The sequence below is a fragment of the Ovis aries genome, chromosome 1 (genome assembly GCF_016772045.2).
Source record: "Ovis aries strain OAR_USU_Benz2616 breed Rambouillet chromosome 1, ARS-UI_Ramb_v3.0, whole genome shotgun sequence".
NCBI classification, from domain to species: Eukaryota; Metazoa; Chordata; class Mammalia; order Artiodactyla; family Bovidae; genus Ovis; species Ovis aries.
The window spans coordinates 191,791,182-191,812,873 of record NC_056054.1 but is presented as its reverse complement, the minus strand read 5'-3'; the positions used below and the strand labels follow the sequence as shown (position 1 = coordinate 191,812,873).

At 39.5% G+C, this 21,692-nt stretch overlaps 1 protein-coding gene across 1 annotated transcript in view; it reads left to right on the top strand.

Moving 5' to 3' along the window:
- The first annotated feature begins 16 nt into the window (after positions 1 to 16).
- The window catches only part of UBXN7 (UBX domain protein 7), a 57,025-nt gene continuing 35,349 nt past the window's right edge, over positions 17 to 21,692 (top strand). Inside the window, exons 1-2 of the mRNA XM_004003007.4 lie at positions 17 to 155; positions 19,512 to 19,659. Coding sequence (XP_004003056.1) covers positions 83 to 155; positions 19,512 to 19,659 — 221 coding nt within the window. The 5' untranslated portion in view covers positions 17 to 82. The remainder of the gene's footprint in view (positions 156 to 19,511; positions 19,660 to 21,692) is intronic.

Below are 21,692 nucleotides of genomic sequence, written 5' to 3'. Positions count from 1 at the left end.
GCGCAAGCCGTGAGGCGAGTTGGGGGAGGGCGTTCCGTGTGTGTCTGTGTTGTTGTTCGGCGGCAGCGGCGGCGGCGGTAAGATGGCTGCCCACGGGGGCTCCGCGGCGGCGTCGGCGCTGAAGGGGTTAATTCAGCAGTTCACCGCCATCACCGGTAAGAGACGCGGTTACCGGAAGGTGGAGAGTGGGGTCTGGAGCGGGCGGCCGGTGTGCCCAGGGCTTCTCTTTACCTTCATGCATTCTTCCCTCGGGCTTTACCCACAGCTCCCGTCCTCCCTCCTGAGGAAGAAGCGACGACTGCGTCGGGTCTCCGGGTTCAGGCGGGAGACACCCCCCCATCCCCGTGCACCCCATACCTTCATTCTCGGTCTTCTCGCAGTGTGGAGGGAGATCTCCCCACCCCCTTTCAGCCTAGACTCAGGGAATGGGCCGAGCCTATCCGCCCCCGCCGGCCCGGGGACCTGGGGGCGGGAGAGGTGGGGGGCCGCACCCGGGCCACCGCCCTCCTCCTTCATCATCATCTCCTCTTCTCTGTGCAGCCTTGGGGTGCAGCGCATCCCCTCACCTCTTTTTCCCTTTCTTCCATGGCCAGGTCATTCTTCACCCGTCCCTGGCCTGCCCTTCCCCTTTCTGGGCCCCTCGGAGCCATCGCTGTGGCCCTGGCGTGTTCGGGCCCTCCCGCCTTAACGGCGAGGCTGGTGGGTTCGGCAGCGCCTTTACGGATCTCGGGGGATAGGCCGCCAGAAAGCCGGGGGTGCTGAGGAGTACCCTCCAGACTGAGGTTTTAAGAAAAGAATGAGGGGGAACCCCCCAACCTTAATTGGAAAGACCTGGAGGAATCCTTGGTGGCGTTTCCCACCTCCCCATAATAAAATAATAAAGACTGAAACGATGGCGCCCAGGCCTCCTGCTGATAAAATAGGAATGACGGCAAAAACTTCTTTGAGACAAAATCGGTTTTTGGATGTCAGTATCCCCTAATCCTCGGTTTTTCTTTTCGTTTGGACCCCTGCGAAGGGCACACGCAGATCCTCTTACTGCCTGGAGGAAAGGCCCTAAGCCATTCTATGAATTCTCTGTGTCTTGTTCTCTCTGATGGTGCTGAACTTTTTTTGCATGAGTTATTAGAGGGCGGAGCAAATGATGAAGTTCTCTGTGGAGTGATTTGAGAGAAGAGTACTCCATGTGCCTGAGTGTAATTTTGCCGTTCTAGTTTGTCCTTTTGGAAGGAGGTCGGAATGTTAGCAGATCTATACTTTATCTGGTAGTTAGATGCAGGGAACATTGCCACTTTTAGTGTATCCAGCGTTTGATGTGCAAGCTGGTTAAGTGAAATTTTATATTTTAACCACTGCCGGTTGTTTACGAGCTGCCGTTTCATGGTTAAAGTTTTATTTTTTACTTTGCAAGGATAACTAGATGTTCGATGCATTGTCTAGCTTGTGGGCATGAAACATCAGGTCAAAGTTGATAAAATTTGTAACAAAATTGGGATGAAGAATGGAATGATAACTTTTCTTAATATTTTAAAATTGTGTTTGGAGTATTATATTAGAGATATAATGCATTTCCCAGTGTGTAAGCAGGTCATTATTAGGAAAATTTAAAAAATTATTGTATATATAATACATTATGTTTATATAGAAAAATCTTAGTAGTGAATCAGATATCATTTCTTTAGATTTTCTAGAGATGGTTTAAGATGCCATCTATTTAATTCCAGTTTTTTGGCTAACTGCTAACTACCACTTTAGTAACTCAGATTGTGTTAGACTTACATTATTTTTTCTAATGCAGCATTTTTGGTAGGTGTAGACAAAACCCAAATGTGGTGAGATGAAGTGATTCACATAATTGCTTTAATTCTGTTTCTGTCTGCTAGTCTTCATGGCTCCTTTCCTGGTCACAGGCCTTTCTACTCCTGAATCAAGTTGGAGACCCTCAGTAGACAGTGGTATATGGAAGTCTGCAAAAGGGAAAATACCTTAGATTGTTCTTAATGTATTATGGATTTCTAATAACAATTTTTTACAAGATTATAATTATTAGAAACACATAATTGACCCCTTTAGTCCATTTCATATATCTTAAAAAAATTGGTGGGATCTGTCCACATATATTTTAGATTATACATGACAAAAAGGTATTTGAAATTTATTTATTGCTAGATGAATGAAATGGACCTTAAGAACTTACACTCTATTTCAGAAATATTTTACTTACTTGGAAGCCCAACATTCTGATAAAAGCAATACATTTTCAAAAATATGAGTCTTGCCTCTTCTGTGGCATTTAGAAGTAGAAGAGAAAATTGAAAGAATTTTAAGTTTTATTTCTCACTAAATAGAATAAATTTTTCCCTATGATATGTGAGTATGAAATAGTGACTCTGACTTTTAAAAAGTACTAAAAAGACATCTAACGTGAACTAATTTTGAAAAAAAAATCCATTCTCACAATAACAATATTATTTATTTCACATATTATCTTCCAGTTCTTATTTACATATGTATTTCTTAAATTACTTTTAAATTATTTTTACATTATGGATCAAAATATATATAATTTAGAATCCTGAAACTTGATTAACATTACATCATAAACATTTTTCCTATTATTAAACTTTTATAAGCAAATAGCCAGGGAAATGATGGTCTTCAAAGTGATCACTGAGCAGTTTTGTACCTTTACTATTGATGCCATTTATATTATTTCAGGCTACATAGAAAACCTTCCACTTATTTTATAGTCTACCACATTTTATAGTATTGCTCAGTTTGATCTCCCTTAATATTCTCATACATGGCTTTGAATGACTGCTGACTACTTTCAGAAGTTACATCAATTCTCAAAACCTGAGGAAAGAATGTGTCACTGGATCTGAAGTTAATTCCAAAAGAACAATTTTTGAAAATGTTTTTGAATCATGGCAGTATCCCATTAACACCAACTTGAGCTGAGATCCAGCCATACATATACAGAATGCATAGATGTAACTAGAATAAATCATGAGATGAAGGATACATAGATGCTATACAGTGGGTAAAAAATACACAATCAGAAAACAGACTGAAGTGTGAGGTAATAGAAAGTGAGGCTGAGAAGAGTACAGGTGATTGCTAGTATAGCATTCCTTCATAAGGCTTGGTGCATAGTAGGCATTCACCAACCTTAGGAAATTATAGAGCCACTTTCCTTTACTCTTTCTTTAAAATTGTTGAATGAATCCATATTTGTTAAAGAAATTAGAAACTCTCGTATTATTTGGATTTGTGGTCCATTTCCATTCATATTCTGTACAATATATTTTTCTTGGTTAATATTTAAGTTCTCTGAAGAAAGCTGGTTGCCAGTGTTCTAGATATTAAAAGAAAACCCTTTTGGAATTTTAAGAGCTATTTCAAAGAGTGTTAATGAAGTTTGAGTAAAAATTTAGGGAGGAAATACATTTTTTTGAGTTGTGAATAGACTCTTACTAGTAAACTCAATGTTTATTAATAGGCTACCAAGTGCCAGGCATGGTTCAGGTCTTGGGGATACTACCATGAATAAGACGTGGTGAGGCTGTCTTGAAAAAAGCTTAAAGGTTAATGGGAATACAGACACATAGGTATTGTAACACACTGGAATCATGGTAAGGAGCAGTTAAGGTAGCACAGAAGGAGGAGATCAAGAAAGAAAAGAAAGACCCAGAAATTTGAAGACATGTTTAATGAACTTTCTATTAGGCCAGTGATTTCTATTTAGAAGACAAAGATTGTAATCATGGCACTTCCTAGAAGAAATAATTTCTTAGCTGGAGGAGAGATAAACATGTGCAGAGACCTGAATGAGAGAGGCACAGATAAACATATAGGAACAAGAAAGGAGAGATGGTTGAGGGAATTGATGAGAATTCCCAATGAAGAGAGCATAGCTCCTGGGAAATGAAGTAAATGGGATTGAAGAGGTAAGAGGGTACCAGATTAGGTAGGGCCTTACAACTCATGTTAAGAAATCTTGGCTTTATTCAAAATGTGTGGGAAGTTAGTGAAAAGTTTTAATTAGGGGAGTGACATGATCAGATTTGGGTTTTTTCAAACGAGCTACTTGGCTATAGTGGAAAAGAGGTTAGGCATAGAGATGAGTAGAAGACTGTTAAAATAATTGAAGATACTGATGTCCTGAAATAAGATAAGGAAAGAAGTCAGAGGAGTCAGAATGAAGTTTAGGATTCTGTTTTCGACATCTAAGCATATCTAGTACAATTACTAGATTTAAAATAGTAGAAGATTTAGAATAGTAGAAGAGGTTTAGGGAGATGATTAGTTCAGATTTAGATAAGTTGCTGTCTTTAGGACTTCTAAATGGGGCTGTTCAGTAAGGAAATGAATATTTGGATCCAGAAAGAAGAGTGACATCTAATGAGTCATGTTGATGGCAACTGAAGCTGTGAAAGTGGATGGCATCTTGTAGGGAGAGTGTCGTGTGAGACTATAACAGGCTGTAAAGCTGAAGAAACACATCAAACAGATAGTAAAGAAGAAAGTGCAAACACTGGAAGAAACTAAAGATGTAGGAGGAAAACCAGGAGACTGTGGTATTTCAAACATCAGGAGTAGGGTGATACCTTAGATAGTATGTAGGCACTTTAGGAAACTAGAAATTATAGATTTTTCCTGGTTAGGGCTGGAAGACATCTTCGCTACCATACTGACCCATTTCTGAGTTAAAATGAGGAATTGAAGGCTCAGAGAAGTAAAATGATTTAAGGTTATATGTTTAGGTCAGTGCGTCTCAAACTTATTTGTAGGAAGAATCCCCTCCTCCTTTAAAAAAAAATCTTTATAAAACAATGTATTTTTCTAGCCATGCCACATGTGGCTTGTGGGACCTTAGTTCCCTGACCAGGGATCAAACCCAGGCCCTCAGCAGTGAAAGTGTGGTGTCTTAACCACAGGACTGCCAGGGAGTTCCCCATTGACCAATACTTTTGTAAAACTACAACAAAAATTTATTGCTTAAAAATTGAAATAAAAAGAACGCATACCAAATATAAGCCTAAATCATGTTTTTTAAAAAAGGTATAATTTGCATACAGTAAAATTTAATGTTTTTAGTGTATAATATTTTTATATGTGCATACAATTGTAAAGCCACAGTCAAGATGTAGGCCAGTTCTAGGCTCAGAATTTCCTCCTTCCCATTTGTAGTCAGCCCCTCTTCTTACCTGTAACCTAATGTTTTTGCCTATTGTTTTCTTTTCCAGAATGTCATATAAATCAGCGGTCCCCAACTTTTTTTTTAGCACCAGGGACTGGTTTTGTGGAAGTCAATTTTTGCACAGACTTGGGGAGCAGGAGATGGTTTGGGGATGATTCAAGCATGTTACATTTACTGTGCACTCTATTTCTAATCTCATGCCTGTGGCCTGGAGATTGGGGACCCCTGACATGAATAGAATCACCATGTGTGGTCAGGTTTCTTTTTAGTCTGGCTTCTTTTACTTAGGATACTGCGTTTGAGACTCATTCATGTCATTGTGCTATGAGTGGTTCCTTTTTATTGTGAATAATATGTCATTGTATGGATATACTGCAATTTGTTTATGCAGTGATGAAATGAATGGATAATTGTTTCTTGTTTGGGAGAGTATATAAATAAAGCTGCTAAAAATGTTAGTGTACAGTGTATGAATGTAAGTTTTCATTTCCTTTGGATAAATAACTAGGAGTGGGATTGTATGATAGGTGTGTAATTTTAAGGAATTACTGTACTATTTTCCTGAGTCTTAACCATTTTATATTCCTGTCAGCAGTGTATAAGAGTTCCAGCTGCCCTTCTGGTATTTTTAATTTTCTATAACTATTTTAATAGATGTGTTATTGTATGGCATTGTGGTTTTAATTTGCATTTCCTTAGTGACTAATAATATTATTTTTTCATATGATAGTTTGCCATCCAAACATCTTTCAAGCCCAACTTTATTTTATTAGAGACAACAGACATAAAATTACTCTTAATCAGATTGCTATGAAAGTTTCCGTGTCCCCTGCATTGTAAGGTGTATTATAAACCACCAGGGAAGTCCCTATATTCATTCTTTTTTAGATTCTTTTCTCATACTGGTTATCACAGAATATTGAGTATAGAGTTCCCTGTGCTATACAGTAGGCCCTTGTTGGTTATCTGTCTTATGTATAGTAGTGTGTGTATGTTTATCCCAAGCTCCTGATTTATTCCCTGCTCCCCTCCAACCCACGTTTCCGCTTTGGTAACCATAAGTTTGTTTTCAGTATCTGTTTCTATTTTGTTACTCTGTTCCTTTGTATTGTTTTTTAAAAAATAATTACGTTCTACACCTGAATGATATCTTACGATATTTGTCTTTCTCTGCCCGACTTACTTCACTTAGTATAATCTCCAGGTCCATCCATGTTGCCGCAAATGGCATAATTTCATTCTTTTTTTATGGCTGAGTAATATTCCTGTGTGTGTGTGTTCCTGTGTGTGTGTGTGTGTGTGTGTGTGTGTGTGAGTGTGAGAGAGAGACATATCTTTATCCATTGCTCTGTCAGTGGATATTTAGGTTGCTTCCGTGTCTTGGCTCCTATAAACAGCACTGCAGTGAACATTGGGGTGCATGTATCCTTTTGGATTATCGTTTTCTCTGGATATATGCCCAAGAGTGGAACTGCTGTATCACATGGTAGTTCTGTTTTTAAGGAACCTCCATACTGTTCTCCATAGTTATTGTATATAAAATAAAAAAAGTATTTTCTATTCCTCAGTGCTTAAAAACTCCTGGATGGGAAACTGATGAGGCGGTTGAACTTGCATTTTACTTCTTGCAACTATCACTGACTCTCATTTCCTTGGTAGACTGTCTGGCTTACTTTGTTATCATTTCTAGGGGAAATGTAGAACCAAAATGTAATCAATTTGTGTCCCTGTCATTTCTGTGCTGTAACCCTTTGGGAAAGAAAAGGTCTATAGAGGGATTTTTTTCTTTCTTTCTTTTAAAAGAAGTCTCTGTGACTGCTATACTTAGGTTCCTTGATAATAGTGAAGAGACTATTTGGGCATTGAAAATAGTGTAGAGGATAGGTATAAGGGACTACTAAAGTTTGGAATGTCTCTTCATCCTTCCAGCTGTGGTAGAGACATAGACTACATTATAGGTTTGGTGCTCTTTCCTATATTATGTCGTTAATAGGGAAGGTGTAAACTAAGAGGCATCAAGCAACAAGGAGATGGCCACTGATAAATTGTGTGCCAAAGCTGGGTTAACTTAGCCCTTTGGTGCCATTAGCAAGCTAAAGCATATGGAAAAAAAGGTAATGGATAGGTAAAAAGAGCGCAAGTGGTGAGAAACAGTAAAGTGAGATTCCTGCTGTAGATATGATTACTGGGTTTTATGGACTGAGTTTTTGTGTCCTTCCCCAAATTCGTATTTTGAAATCCTGATTACCCCCTTGCCTAGTGTCATGGTGTTAGGAGGTGGGGCCTTTGGAAAGTGATTAGTTCATGAAGGTGGGGTCCTTATGAATGGGACTAGTCCTTAACAGAGAAGGAAATGACAACCCCCACCAGCATTCTTGCCTGGAAAATCCCATGGACAGAGGAGCCCTATCATCCATGGGGTCAAAGAGAGTCGGACACGACTTAGTAACTAAACCATCACCACTAGTGTCCTTAAACTAGAGACCCCAGAGAGTGTCTGGCCCCTTCCACCATGCAGGTACACACTGAGAGCAGAACTGTCTTATCAACCAGGAGGAGGGCCTGCACTACACACCATATCTGCTGGAGGCTGACCTTTGACTTCCCAACCTCCAGAACTGTGGGAAATAAATGTATGTTGTTTAAGCTACCCCATCTATGATATTTTTGTTACAGCAGCCTGAACAAACTAAGACACAGCAGGATTAAGCTGTCCTGCTGCTACCTATAATATTGAGACCTCAAGCTAAGCCCAGAACAGCTTTATAGATAGTTTGAATCTGCAAGCTGCTTTGTTGTTTTTGTTTTTTTGCCACAATATAGGGCATGTGGGATCTTAGTTTCCCAACCAGGGATTGAACCCATGCTCCCTGAAGTGGAAGGGCAGAGTCTTAACCACTGGACCACCAGGAAGACCCTGCAAGCTTCTTTTAAAGGTCTCCCCTTCCCCTTTAAAAAAAGATTTGTTCTTCATTCTGAATGTAATTAGAAGTTCAAATTTTTTACTGCTGACTCGTCAAAAATTGTTACTACCTCTAAGTATATATGTAAAACTTGTAACTTGATTAAATTTGTTTTATTGCTATTCCTTTCCTCTATATCATTTAGGCCCCCTTCACTTTTCCTCTGCCCTCTCAGTTAACTTTCTGTTGCGCTGTTTAGCTAAGTGGAAGTATTGTTGGCATTTCGGCTAGAACAATGTTTTGTTCTATAGGTCTGTTCTATTCATTGCAGAAGATTTAGCACTTGTATTAGTGTCCTGTGGCTGCTGTAACACATTAATACAAACTGCGTTGCTTAGCATAGTTACTCTCGCAGTTCTGGAGGCCAAAATTCTGAAATGAAGGTGTGTGCAGTCTTTAGGGGAAGAGGGACATTTTCCAATCTTCTGAGGCACATCTGGCTTCTCTATTAAATGCCAGTAGTGCTCCCAACCCCGTATTCATGAAACATAATGGTATCTCACATTACTAAATGCCTCTGGTACTTCCTGACATTAAGAACCACTAGAACCTTTAATTATCCTTCAGTTGTCTTTTGTTTCTAAAAGGATACACTTCGCGACACAGCAAGTGATAAAACTTAGAATGCCTGATTATACAAGCACAGATGGCTCAGATAATACGACTTTATTTAAAAAAGTGAATTGTGTACTTTGCTTCTTGAGTCCCTCCCTAATACTGCCTTCTTCAGTCATGCCAGGATTTAGCATGTGCTTCTTTTTGAAAAAATCAAATAGGTAGAGACCCTTTCTTTGGGAAAGCTCTTAGGTCATCCTGCCAAGCTCCAGTGTTGGAAGTTATCCTGTCAAATTTTCCACAGGTTTACAGTAGGGCCCCCTCTAGGATATGCTGCCTAGATTCTAGCACTAAATGGTCAAGTGAGGATTACAGATAGGAACAGCAGTTCCAAGCCGTGAATGTTGACACCTTCTGTCCCCAGCTGTCACAGTTATTATTTCCTTTATTATAGCTTTAGTGTCTTCAAGTCATTCCTGGTATAATCCCTTTTAATAAATTGTTTTAATCTGTAGTTCAATAGATCTATGGAATGCTCACTTAAACTTTTATTACAGTTTCCTTGGTCTCTACATCAGCTCTTTTTTTTTTTTTTTTGCCACACTGGCTTGTGGGATCTTAGTTTCCCTACCACGGATTGAACCCAGGCTCAGGGCAGTGAACGCCCCAAGTCTGATCCACTGGACTGCCAGGAAACTCCCTGCATCAGCTCTTAATGCTTCTCCTCAGCCACACTGGTATGCTGTCTAGCTGTTACAGATTTTTTTCAGAGCAGATCCCTTTTTTGTATTTTACTCTTTATCCATAGCATTCACTTTTTTAGAGTAATGTTTTTGCTTCCTCTATTATACTGCTTTAAAAAAAACGAATGTTTAACATGAATGAAACATATGTTCATAGCAGCAGATGAACGAGGGAAAGAAAACAGTGAAATGTCTTACTCTGCCTATTTACTCTCTGATGTAATGTGGTTCTCCATAGCTATAAATAAATATTCATGCTTCATACTTCCAGTATCTTTCATTTTATTTCATTGATGTATAGCTTGACTGGTGACTCAGATGGTAAAGAATTCGCCTGCAATGCAGTAGACCTGGGTTTGATCCCTGGGTTGGGAAGATCCCCTGGAGGAGGGCATGGCAGCCCTCCCTAGTATTCTTGCCTGGAGGATCCCCATGGACAGAGGAGCCTGGCGGGCTGCAGTCTGGAGTCACAGAGAGTCGGACACGACTGAGTGACTTAACACACAGCGTACATCATATAACTGGAGACAATCTATTTTTAGTAACAGCCACTATTTGCCAATAAGGAGCTGTGCCACATTCTTTAATGTGCATTTTCTTAATCCACACAAGGACTTCATGAAATTGGTAATATCTGCATTTTGTAACAGAAAAATGAAGGCTAGAGAAATTAGTGACTAGCTCAAAGTTACACAACTAGTGAATGACAGAACTAGGATTCAAATTCAGGTTTATCTGATAGTATTCAGGCTCTTAATGGCTCTATTATACTCCCCCACATGAGAACAGAAGGAAATGTGAATCTTTTCTCTTCATTTTGGGGTATAGGACTGGCCAGAACAATAATTTTGATACTTTCTTTTGAACTGTTTGGTGTGTCTATCCCCAGGAGCTCTGTATCTTTTTGATGCCCTGAGTTACTCCTCTGTACCACCAACCATGTGGCATTTCATGTAGGCCTTTCTTGTCTTCCCTCCAAAGGCACTTGGGATGCTAAAGCCACTGACATCCCTGTTTTCCTGAACCAACTCCCCTCCCTTAACACTCAATTTATTGTTACTGGATGTCAGGTGGAAGTGGGTTTTAGGGGCTTTGGAGAAGGCAATGGCAACCCACTCCGGTACTTTTGCCTGGAAAATCCCATGGACAGAGGAGCCTGGTGGGCTGTAGTCCATGGGGTCGCTAAGAGTCAGACACGACTGAACGACTTCACTTTCACTTTTCACTTTCATGCATTGGAGAAGGAAATGGCAGCCCACTCCAATATTCTTGCCTGGAGAATCTCAGGGACTGCGGAGGCTCATGGGCTGCCGTCTATGGGGTCGCACAGAGTCGGACACGACTGAAATGACTTAGAAGCAGCTGGTGGCTCAGGTGGTAAAGCATCTGCTTGCAATGCAGGATACCTGGGTTCGATCCCTGGGAATATTTGCTGGAAAAGGGAATGGCTACCCACTCCAGTATTCTTGCCTGGAGGATTTCATGGACAGAGGAGCCTGGTGGGCTACAGTCTGTGAGGTTGCAAAGAAAGTGAAGTCGCTCAGTCATGTCTGACTCTTTGTGACCCTGTGGAATGCAGCCCACTAGGCTCCTCTGTCCATGGGATTTTCCAGGCAAGAGTACTGGAGTGGGTTGCTATTTCCTTTAGGGAATCTTTCCAACCCAGGAATCAAACCTGGGTCTCCTGCGTTGCAGGCAGATTTTTTTTTTTTTTTTTAACCATCTGAGCCACCAGGGAAGCCCAGAGTCTTGGGATGGCAAAGAGTTGGACACAACTGAGGGACTAATACTTCTGTGTCCTTCATTATCTCCTGGAGTTTGCTCAAACTCATGTCCCTTGGATCGATGATGCTATCCAGCCATCTCAACCTCTGTCACCTGCTTCTGCCCTCAATCTTTCCCAGCATCAGAGTCTTTTCCAACAAATTAGTCCTTCACATCAGGTGGCAAGAGTATTGGAGCTTCAGCACCAGTTCTTCCAATGAATATTCAGGACTGATTGCCTTTAGGATTGACTAGTTTGATCTCCTTGCAGTCCAGAAGACTCTCAAGAGTCTTCTCCAGCAACACAATTTGAAAGCATCGATTCTTTGGTGCTCAGCCTTCTTTATGGTCCAACTCTCACGTCTGTACACAGCTGTTGGAAAAACCATAGCTTTGACTATATGGCCTTTTGTCGACTAAGTGATGTCTCTACTTTTTAATACTCTGTCCAGGTTTGTCATAGCTTTCCTTCCAAGGAGCAAGCATCTTTTAGTTTTATGGCTGCAGTCATCAAGTGCAGTGATTTTGGAGTCCAAGAAAATAAAATCTGTCACTGTTTCCACAAGTAATTGATATATCCTTAACTCTTCAGTTAAGTGTTTATACTTTCAAAAAGGGTGTTTGTTTACCCAAATTAATACCTTAAGTGGTAGCATTTTAGGCAGCATCATAAAGTGAAAAAATTTCTTAGGCATTTAGGAAAAGACTTTTGGGATAGGCAGACCATATTTTGATGGGCCAACTTGCTTGAGGATTGGTTTTAAAGCTCCTGATTTTCATGGCGTCTTCTATTTTACTTCAGAACTCACAGGTTCTCTAAATGGTTCCCATAACAGGGGTATTGAAATTCAGATAGTTGAAGAGTGATGAGAAGGATGACAATAACCATTTGGATGCAGTGGTCATTTTTATTTGTTTGTTTATGTTTTGCTATGCTGCGAAGCTTGTGGGACCTCAGTTCCCTGACCAGGGATTGAACCCTGGCCCCAGTATTGAAAGGGCTGAGTCCTAGCCACTGGACTGCCAGGGAATTCCCAGCAGTGATCATTTTTAAGCTGAATTTCATTACGAAAAAACTTCAAAAGGAGTGAAAGCAGTCAGGATTGGTTGCTGTTATAGTAGAAGAGAGTTTCAGTTCCCCATCAGCATGTTCTTTGTACTTTTTGTGGTGCTTTAGTGCAACGTGGTAAGCACCTCAAGAGACAAGAGCCAGAATGGTGCAAATTTCGGCCACTTAATTCTCTGAAAAGAAAAAGATCAGTAGATGTCATTCAGAAACTATTTTTATAAGGCAAAAGTTACAGTTCATTCATCTCTTGCTAAAATAAACAACCAGAGTAGTTTACCTGTGTGAACCTTTTAATTTTCAGAAACTGCTGTGTGGATGAGTAAATTAAAATGGTGGAGTACAACAGACACTGAACTTTTAGACTAGCATTTAAGAAATAGAATAACATAACCCAGTATGCCTAGACATAATGTAAAAATACTAAAAAAGCACTGAAACAAAGCCTTAGGTTTTATGAGTAATAATATGGAAAATTTTCATCAAATCTGTGCTGTTTATGCCCCCAGTGAAAGTGAAAGTTGCTCAGTCGTGTCTGACTCTTTGTGACCCCATGGACTGACATATACAGTCCATGGAATTCTCCAGGCCAGAATATTGGAGTGGGACTGGAGTGGAGTTTGTATTAATTATCTAACATAAAGTTGTCTACGAGAATATTTGAATTCCTCTTTTCCCTCAAAAAGTTGAATTTGTTTTTGTTTTGAGATTTCATTTTTTAAAGTGTTTTCTAATGGTAAGAATGTAAATCTGTACATATTAGAACTTGAGAACTTATTAAAAAATTACTTTTTATTGAAGTATAGTTAATTTTTGCAGTGTAGTTAGTGTACAGCAGAGTGATTCAGTTATACGTATTCTTTTTTCATATTCTCTTCCATTATGTTTATTACAAGATATTGAATGTAGTTTCCTACGCTATACAGTAAAGCCTGTTGTTTGTCTATTTTATATGTAGTTTAGAACTTGAGAACTTTTGGTTTAGCCTGACTGAGAATTTAAGGAGAGAGAACTGGTTTGAGAAAAGTAGGAACTGGCCAGTTGAGTGAGTATCCAAAGGCTGTAAGATAGAAGAGCTAGCAGAGACAAGGATAGCGATAAAGCCTTGTGGAAAAGTAGTGTCTGTTCCTGTATTTACTTCAGAGTGAGGAAGAGGGGTCACAACTTAGCAGGTGGGTATTTGGTATATTGTCAGGAAAAATGAGGGGACCGATGTGACTGCTATCACTCTCCATATCATGCAAAGACATGGCACTATAAAGCGCCACCAGAGGATCTGCCTTGGTTACAAAGACATCTGCAGCCGGAAGAAATGGCACAGAGGGCTTAGTTGCTCTGTGGCATGTGGGATCCTTCCAGACCAGGGATTGAATCTGTGTCCCCTGCACTGGCAGGTGGATTCTTAACCACTGGATCACCAGGGAAAGTGAAAGTGTTAGTTGCTCAGTTGTGTCCGACTCTTTGTGACTCCATGGACTGTAGCCGCCCCCCCCCCCCCCCCCCCCCACCCCCCCCACCGGCTCTGTCCTTGGGATTTCCTGGGCAAGAGTACTGGAGTGAGTAGCCATTCCCTCCTCCAGGTGATCTTCCTAACCCAGAATTTGAACCCGGATCTCCTGCATTGCAGGTGAATTCTTTACTGTCCGGGCCACCAGGGAAGTTCTTTTTTTTTTTTTTTTTAGACTAGCATCTTAGATGTGTATTTGTCAGCTTTGTGACAGAGCTTTAGCTACTCTATCATCTGACCTTTTTTTGTAGCTTATGATTATCACTTTATATTGAGATAATACCATTTTAAAAATTGTATGTGATGCTTTAAGTGGAAGTTTTATTTTAAGTTCATTTTTCCTAAATACCCACTTGCTGTTAGTGATTTCCACAGTGTAACCATATCGCTTTTATAAGGGAAATTTAAAACGTAAATATATGTGGTTTAAAATTCAAAGAATAGAGGAATTCTCTGGCAGTCCAGTGGTTAGGATCCAGTGCTTTCACTGCCAGGGCCCTGGTTCAGTCCCTGGTTGAGGAACTTAGATCCTGCAAACATTGGCTTGGCCACAAAAAAAAAAATTCAAAGGATATAGAAGGCTTTTTTGATTGAAGTCTGGCGCTTCTTTCCCTGTGTACTGACTGGTTAGCTGAAGTACTATGAGATAGTTGTAAGCCTGCTGGATGTTGGTAACACGCAAGCAAACGATAGGGCTAGGGCTGGGGATACTGAGACAGAAACGAGTCCCTATGGTAAAGAAGCTCCTGCTCTTCTGGAGGAAACAGAAAGTAAACGAGCATTTAATGCTTAGCAGTATATCCATGTATGTAGTAGAGTATCACAGCGGTGAGAGTGGGGAGGAGGTAGTATAGAGAATGCTCAGCACAGGAATTGACAGAAGTAACGCTTACAGTGATTCCTGAGCGTGCATGAACTGGATGAAGGGGGAGATAAGGAGAATAAAGACTTTGCAAGCATGTGGCAATCCTGAATTTGTAGGATGGTGAAGAGGAGAGGCAAAGCCAGAGAGATAGGCTGAGGTCTGATCACAAAGGACTTGCCAGATCATAAGGACTTTGAAATTTATACTGTAGGTGTCAGAGAGCCATTAAAGAATTTTAAGCCATTTGTGTGTATTTGTGTTTGTATTTATGTATGATAATTACACTTGTATTTTAGAACATAACCTCAGCAGCAAGGTGGAAAATGGAATGATGATCAGTTAGGAGCCTATTGTAGTAATCTAGGTAAGAAGAGTTAAAGACTTGACTTAAATATTTATTTTAAAAAATGTTTCAGTATGCCTCACTGGGCTGGCAAGGAAATAAAGAATATTCAGAAGCTTAAATATTAAATGAAATTGGGAATGAGATGTTAGCTAGGTTTAAGCTTTCACCCTGGTTGAATTTGCCCAAACTGGATGGCTTTGAATTTCTCTTTTGATAGCCTTATAGGGCACAGGAAACAAGCCTGTTGCCTTTCTAAGGAGAAGAATCTGCAAAGAGACCCTTTCCATTCATGACACTGGGACCTTCGCATTTGGGGAGTAGTAGGAGAAATCTTCACTGAGAATTTATAGCAAGGATTCTTAGAAGGTCACATTTCCCATGTGGTCATATAAAACTTCAGGCCAAGAATGTATTTTAAATAGCCTCTGTTTGGTAGTGCCCTCAGGTACCTTATAAAATCTGTTAAATCATCTTCTCTGAGAAGGGGTGTACCTTCAACCCAGGCTTCATAAATCTACAGATTAAAATTCTAAGCCACTGGAGATCACAGTCAGAAAAATCACAAAATGCACAAGAAACCATGGCACAGTCGGCAAGAGACAGTGAGCACTAGAAACTGCCAGATAGTTTATCTTTTGTCTCTGTAATTCCTGTAAGTTTGATTCATATATTAGAATCAATGAAAAAGATCAAAGTAAGAGTATGAAGTAAGGGTCTCTGAAACATGACCAATCAGATGAGAAAAAACCCAGAACTTCTAGTTATAAAAAATTAAAACTAAAAGTTCGTGAGGGCTTCCCCAGTGGCACTATGGTAAAGAATCTGCCTGCAATGCAGGAGATGCAGGTTTGATCCCTGGGTCAGGAAGATCCCCTGGAGAAGGAAATTGCAGCCCACTCCAATATTCTTGCCTGAAAAATCCCATGGACAGCAGGGCCTGGCGGGCTATAGTCCATGGGGTTGCGAAGAGTCAGATGCAGCTGGTCATAGCACAACACAAAAGCTCGTGAACAGGCGAAAGACAAATTGGCAGGGACTTCCCTGGTCCAGTGGTTAAGAAATCCATCTTCCAGTGCAGGGGACACTGCAACAGAAGGTCGATGCATCCCTCACTAAGACCCTTAAAAGAAAATGTCTGAGAATTTTTCAGAATTGGTAAAAGATAAGTCTTTATGGTTGAAGTCCAGTGAATCCTAAGAAGGATAAATAAAGTCAGCCCCAGCAAATCAGAGTGAAACTGCTGAAGACCAAAGACAGAGAAGATCTTAAAAGCAACTAGAGAGAAACAACAGATCGCTATAAAAATGTTTTCCTTTAGTCTGGCAGCTTACTTCCCACAAGCAGTAGCAGAAGCCAGAAGACACCGGAATGCTATCTTCAGTGTACTGGGAGAAAATAACTGTCAGCCCTAAAATAGAATATCCACTGAAATTCTTTCAGGAACAATGGCAGAATAAAAGGCGTTTTCAGATCAAAAACAAAAAACCAACACACCATCAGTCTTGGCTGGAGGAGACTCTAAGGGACAAAATTCAGGTAGAAAGAATATCATCTCGAATGGAAAGTCTGAGATGCCTTTTTTTTTTCTTTTCCATTGTGGTTTATTATAGGATATTGAATATAGTTCCTTGTGATCTGAGATACTTTTTAATGCTCATAGAATGTCCCACCAAATAGATTTACAATTTAGATTCTACTACTGTTAGCCATTTATGTTATCCAGTTTTTCTGTATTAATTGAAGTTATATTGGACATGTATATAGACATGATTATGGATTATGCATGTATTTTATATAGATTTATTTAGACTAGATTTATATAGATTATTTAGACTTGTATAGACTTATATAGGTTTATCTAGACTACAAGTCCAAATTACTGGGTCAAAAATTGTAAAGGGTCTTTTTATGTTTCCTGATAACATTTTATAAAATTGATTTCTTAGGACTTCCCTGGTGACCCACTGGCTAAGACTCTGTGCTCCCAATGTAGGGGGCCCAGGTTCAATCCCTGGTCAGGGAACTAGATCCCAAATGCTGCAACTAAGAGTTCATATACTTCAACTAAAGATTCTGCATGCCACAACAAAGATCGAAGATCTCATGTCACACAACTAAGACCCAGTGCAGCCAAATAAACAAATATTTTTTAAAAATTGATTTCTTAAAGGGCTTTACCAGTTTACATTGCGTCAAACAGATTATGTTTGCTTTACTGTACAAATAAATGAGTAACTATGTAATAGGACCAGCTTTAAATGATGAAGATTGACATTTCGTAGCAGATTTTGATTTAATTATATCTTTGACAAAAAATGTAGCTTCTCTCCCATTATTACAAAAATGCTTCCTTTCTGATAGAAATTGCTAACTGAACTGCATTCTTTCTAATGAAGTAGTTCTAACTTTCTAGGATACAATGTTTTACTTTATTTTTCAGTTTATTACAAATATTGAATATATAGTTGGTTTATTTAAAGAAATAGCAAATAAATGCTTTATTTAGTTTTTGTTTCATTATGAAATTTCACACTAATCAGGCAACAGTGTAGAATTAAATAATTATTTTTTAAAAAAAGAAAGCAAGATCCTCTATGACCCATCTCCTAGAATAATGGAAATAAAAACAAAAGTAAACAAGTGGAACCTGATTAAACTTAAAAGCTTTTGCACAACAAAGGAAACTATAGGCAAGATGAAAAGACAACTCTCAGAATAACAAACCCACGAAAAGATGCTCAATATCACTCATAATTAGAAAAGTGCAAATCAAAACTACAATGAGATATCACCTCACACCAGTCAGAATTAGTCACTTGGTTGTGTCCAATTCTTTGCGACCCCATGGACTGCAGCATGCCAGGCTTCCCTATCCATCACCAACTCCTAGAGCTTGCTCAAACTCAGTGTCCATTGAGTCGGTGATGCCATCCTACCATCTCATCCTCTGTTGTCCCCTTCTCCTCCTGCCTTCAGTCTTTCTCAGCATCAGAGTCTTTTCAAATGAGTCAGTTTTTTGCATCAGGGGGCCAAAATATTGGAGTTTTAGCTTCAGCATCAGTCCTTCCAATGAGTATTTCAGGACTGATTTCCTTTAGGAAGAACTGGTTGGATCTCCTTGCAGTCCAAGGGACTCTTGAGAGTCTTCTCCAACACCACAGTTCAAAAGCATCAATTCTTTGGCGCTCAGCTTTCTTTATGGTCCAACTCATATCTATACATGACTACTGGAAAAACCATAGCTTTGTCTAGACGGCCCTTTGTTGGCAAAGTAATGTCTCTGCTTTTGAATATGCTGTCTAGGTTGGTCATAGCTTTTCTTCCAAGGAGCAAGCATATTAATTTCATGGCTGCAGTCACCATCTGTAGTGATTTTGGAGCCCAAGAAAATAAACAGTCTCTCATTGTTTCCATTTGCCATCTATTTGCCATGAAGTAATCGGACAGGATGCCATGATCTTAGTTTTCTGAATGTTGAGTTTCAGCCAACTTTTTCACTCTCCTCTTTCACTTTCATCAAGAGGCTCTTTAGTTCTTCTTCGCTTTCTGCTGTAATAGTCATTCTTCTAGTCAGAATGGCCATCATCAAAAGGTCTACAAACAGTACATGCTGGAAAGGCTGTGGAGAAGAGGGAACCCTCTGGCACTGTTGGTGGGAATGTAAATTGATACAGCCACTATGGAAGATGGTATGGAGATTCCTTTAAAAAACTAGGAATAGAACCACCATATGACCCAGCAATCCCAATCCTAGGCATATATGCTGAGGAAACCAAAATTGAAAAAGACACATCAGTCAGTGTTCACTGCAGCACAGTTTATAGTAGCTAGAACATGGGAGCAACCTAGATGTCCATTGACAGATAAATGGATACAGAAGTTGTGGTGCATACACACAATGGAATATTACTCAGCCATAAAAAGGAACTCGAGTTAGTTCTAATGGGGTAGATGAACCTAGAGCCTGTTATACAGAGTGAAATAAGTCAAAAAGAGAAAGATGAATATCATATATGCATGTATATGAAATCTAGAAAGATGGTACCAAAGAATTTATTTGCAGGACAGCAGTGGAGAAACAGACAGAGAGGAGACTTAAGGACATGGGAAAGGGGAGGGGAGGGTGAGATTTATGGGGAGAGTAACATGGAAGCTTACATTACCACGTGTAAAATAGGTAGCCAGTGAGAATTTGCTTTATGTCTCAGGGAACTCAAACAGGGGCTCTGTGTCAACCTAGAGGGGTGGAATGGGAAGGGAGATGGGAGGGAGGTTCAAGAGGGCGGGGACATAGATATACCTATGGCTGATTCATGTTGAGGTTTGACAGAAAACAAAATTCTGTAAAGCAATTATCCTTCAATTTAAAAATTAATTAATTAAAAAAAATTCTAAGGGAAAAGTACTATTAATTTCCTTGGGCATTCTGTCTTCTAACGTGAACTGAATGTAAGAAAATGTCTTTGTTTAACTTTTTTCTTGTTTTTATACTATTTCAGGTGCAAGTGAAAGTGTAGGGAAACATATGCTTGAAGCCTGCAACAACAATCTGGAGATGGCAGTCACTATGTTTTTGGATGGTGGAGGAATCGCTGAAGAGCCCAGTACCAGTTCAGCAAGTGTCTCCACTGTCAGACCACACACAGAGTATGAATTTAATATTTATTATTAGGAGCTACCTGCTGCCAACATTGAGCAGTTACGTTTTTGTCAATTAGATTAATTCTCTATTTTGAACAAGTAAAAAGTTGAAAGCAGGTGACAATTTTTATACTTACGTGCTTTAAATTCTCTAGAGCACTGTCAAGTCTATTATTTAATCCTCAGAAGAGTCCTATAGGTGGGTATTATTTTCCATGTTTTACAGAGGAAGCTGAAGTGTAGCCATTTCCCCAAGCTATGCAGCAATTAAGTAGCAGATATGCAAGTAGAGCCCAATAAAAGTCAGATTTCCCATTTTTAGATTTTCTTACATTGTCCCAGGAAAGTTTTGAATTGTCATGAAAATTTTTTGAAAAAAATTCTAATCCTTTATACTTTAAATAACTATAGGTATCTGATGTTTAGAAGCACCTTCAGCATATAGAAGTGTAATATATGGAGAATAGTAATGTACTTATCAAATGACAAGTACATTGATGTTTTCCACCCTTTACATTTGATACCAACGAGAGTTTAAAATGAGTATCTGTTAGGCAAAATTCCAGTAGTCTTTGGAAAATATTAGAGGTGAATGATCCTCAAATGAAAAACATTGATTTTTGAATCAAAATTTCAAAGATACTTAAATAAGATTTTAATACAGATAGCCCTTCATAACTCTTTAATGTTTACAAATGATAGAATAGGCCAAAGGTGCAGATTTTATATTTACTAAGTTAGAAACAGAAAGTAAGCCACAGAAACATTCCAGGACATGATTGCTTTTTTTAAAAAATCTAGTTCCAGATTCTAGAGTAGTATACTGTTTCCCCACAAAGTGTGAACTTTAAAGATTTTTATTTGTATCTTATGAAGTTTTTTCCTGTCTGTATTGGTTTTGTATTTCAAGTTCAGTAATCCAATCTCCACCAACATAACTCAAATCTTTAATGGAAATCAATATGAAAATACGATTTAGTTTGTAACAGGTATTCATAGCTGACTTGTGGGGACATACCAGTCTTCACTGTTTAAAACATGTGTTCTTAGTTGTACTTAAAAATACTTTTGATTAATGGATGTCTTTTCCTACTGAATTACGTTATAATTTGGCTTAGCTTATTTGTATTACTAATTGATTAGCATTTGATAGTGGCACCTACTTCCTAAGCCAGTGTCAGTGGCTCAAATGGTAAAGAATCTGCCTGCAGTGCAAGAGACCCAGGTTTGATCCCTGGGTGGGAAAGATCCCCTGGAGAAGGGAATAACAGTCCACTCCAGTACTCTTGCCTGGAGAATTCCCCTGAACAGATGAGCCTGGTGTGGTCCATGGGGTCTCAAAGAGTTGGGCACAACTGAGTAACACCCTAGCCTACTTTGTAAACAGGTTTTCTTTCTATACAGTTCACCTTCTGTTCCATTCTTCCATTTCATTAGGTAGCCAGCAGTCTTGGAATAATGACCTAAAATATGTCTTTCTGTATAAGGACTACTAATTAAGCCATGGCCCTAATTGATGTATTTCATCAGATTTAAGACTTGTTTCTAGAGTAATTAAATTGCCCTCTGTGTGAAAGTCACTCACGTGTGTCCAACTCTTTGCGACCCCATGGAGTATGCAGTCCATGGAATTCTCCAGGTCAGAATACTGGAGTGGGTAGCCGTTTCCTTCTCCAGGTATCTTTCAACCCAGGGATCAAGCCCAGGTGTCCTGCATTGCAAGCGGATTCTTTACCAGCCTAGCCACTAGGGACACCCAAGAGTACTGGAGTGGGTAGCCTATCCCTTCTCCAGGGGATCTTCCCAACCCAGGAATCAAACCGGGGTCTCCTGTCTTGCAGGCAGATTCTTTACCAGCTGAGCTACCAGGAAGCCTTAGATTGAGATAATTCTGTACATGCATACACATTCACATAAAATGTAAAATGAAGTATACCAATAATGGAAAGATCTATTCAGGTAAAAGTTGTCTGTTAAGATATCTTTTTCTTAAGATAATGGCCTGTTCTTTGGTGAAAGAGATTTAATAGAGCGTCTAT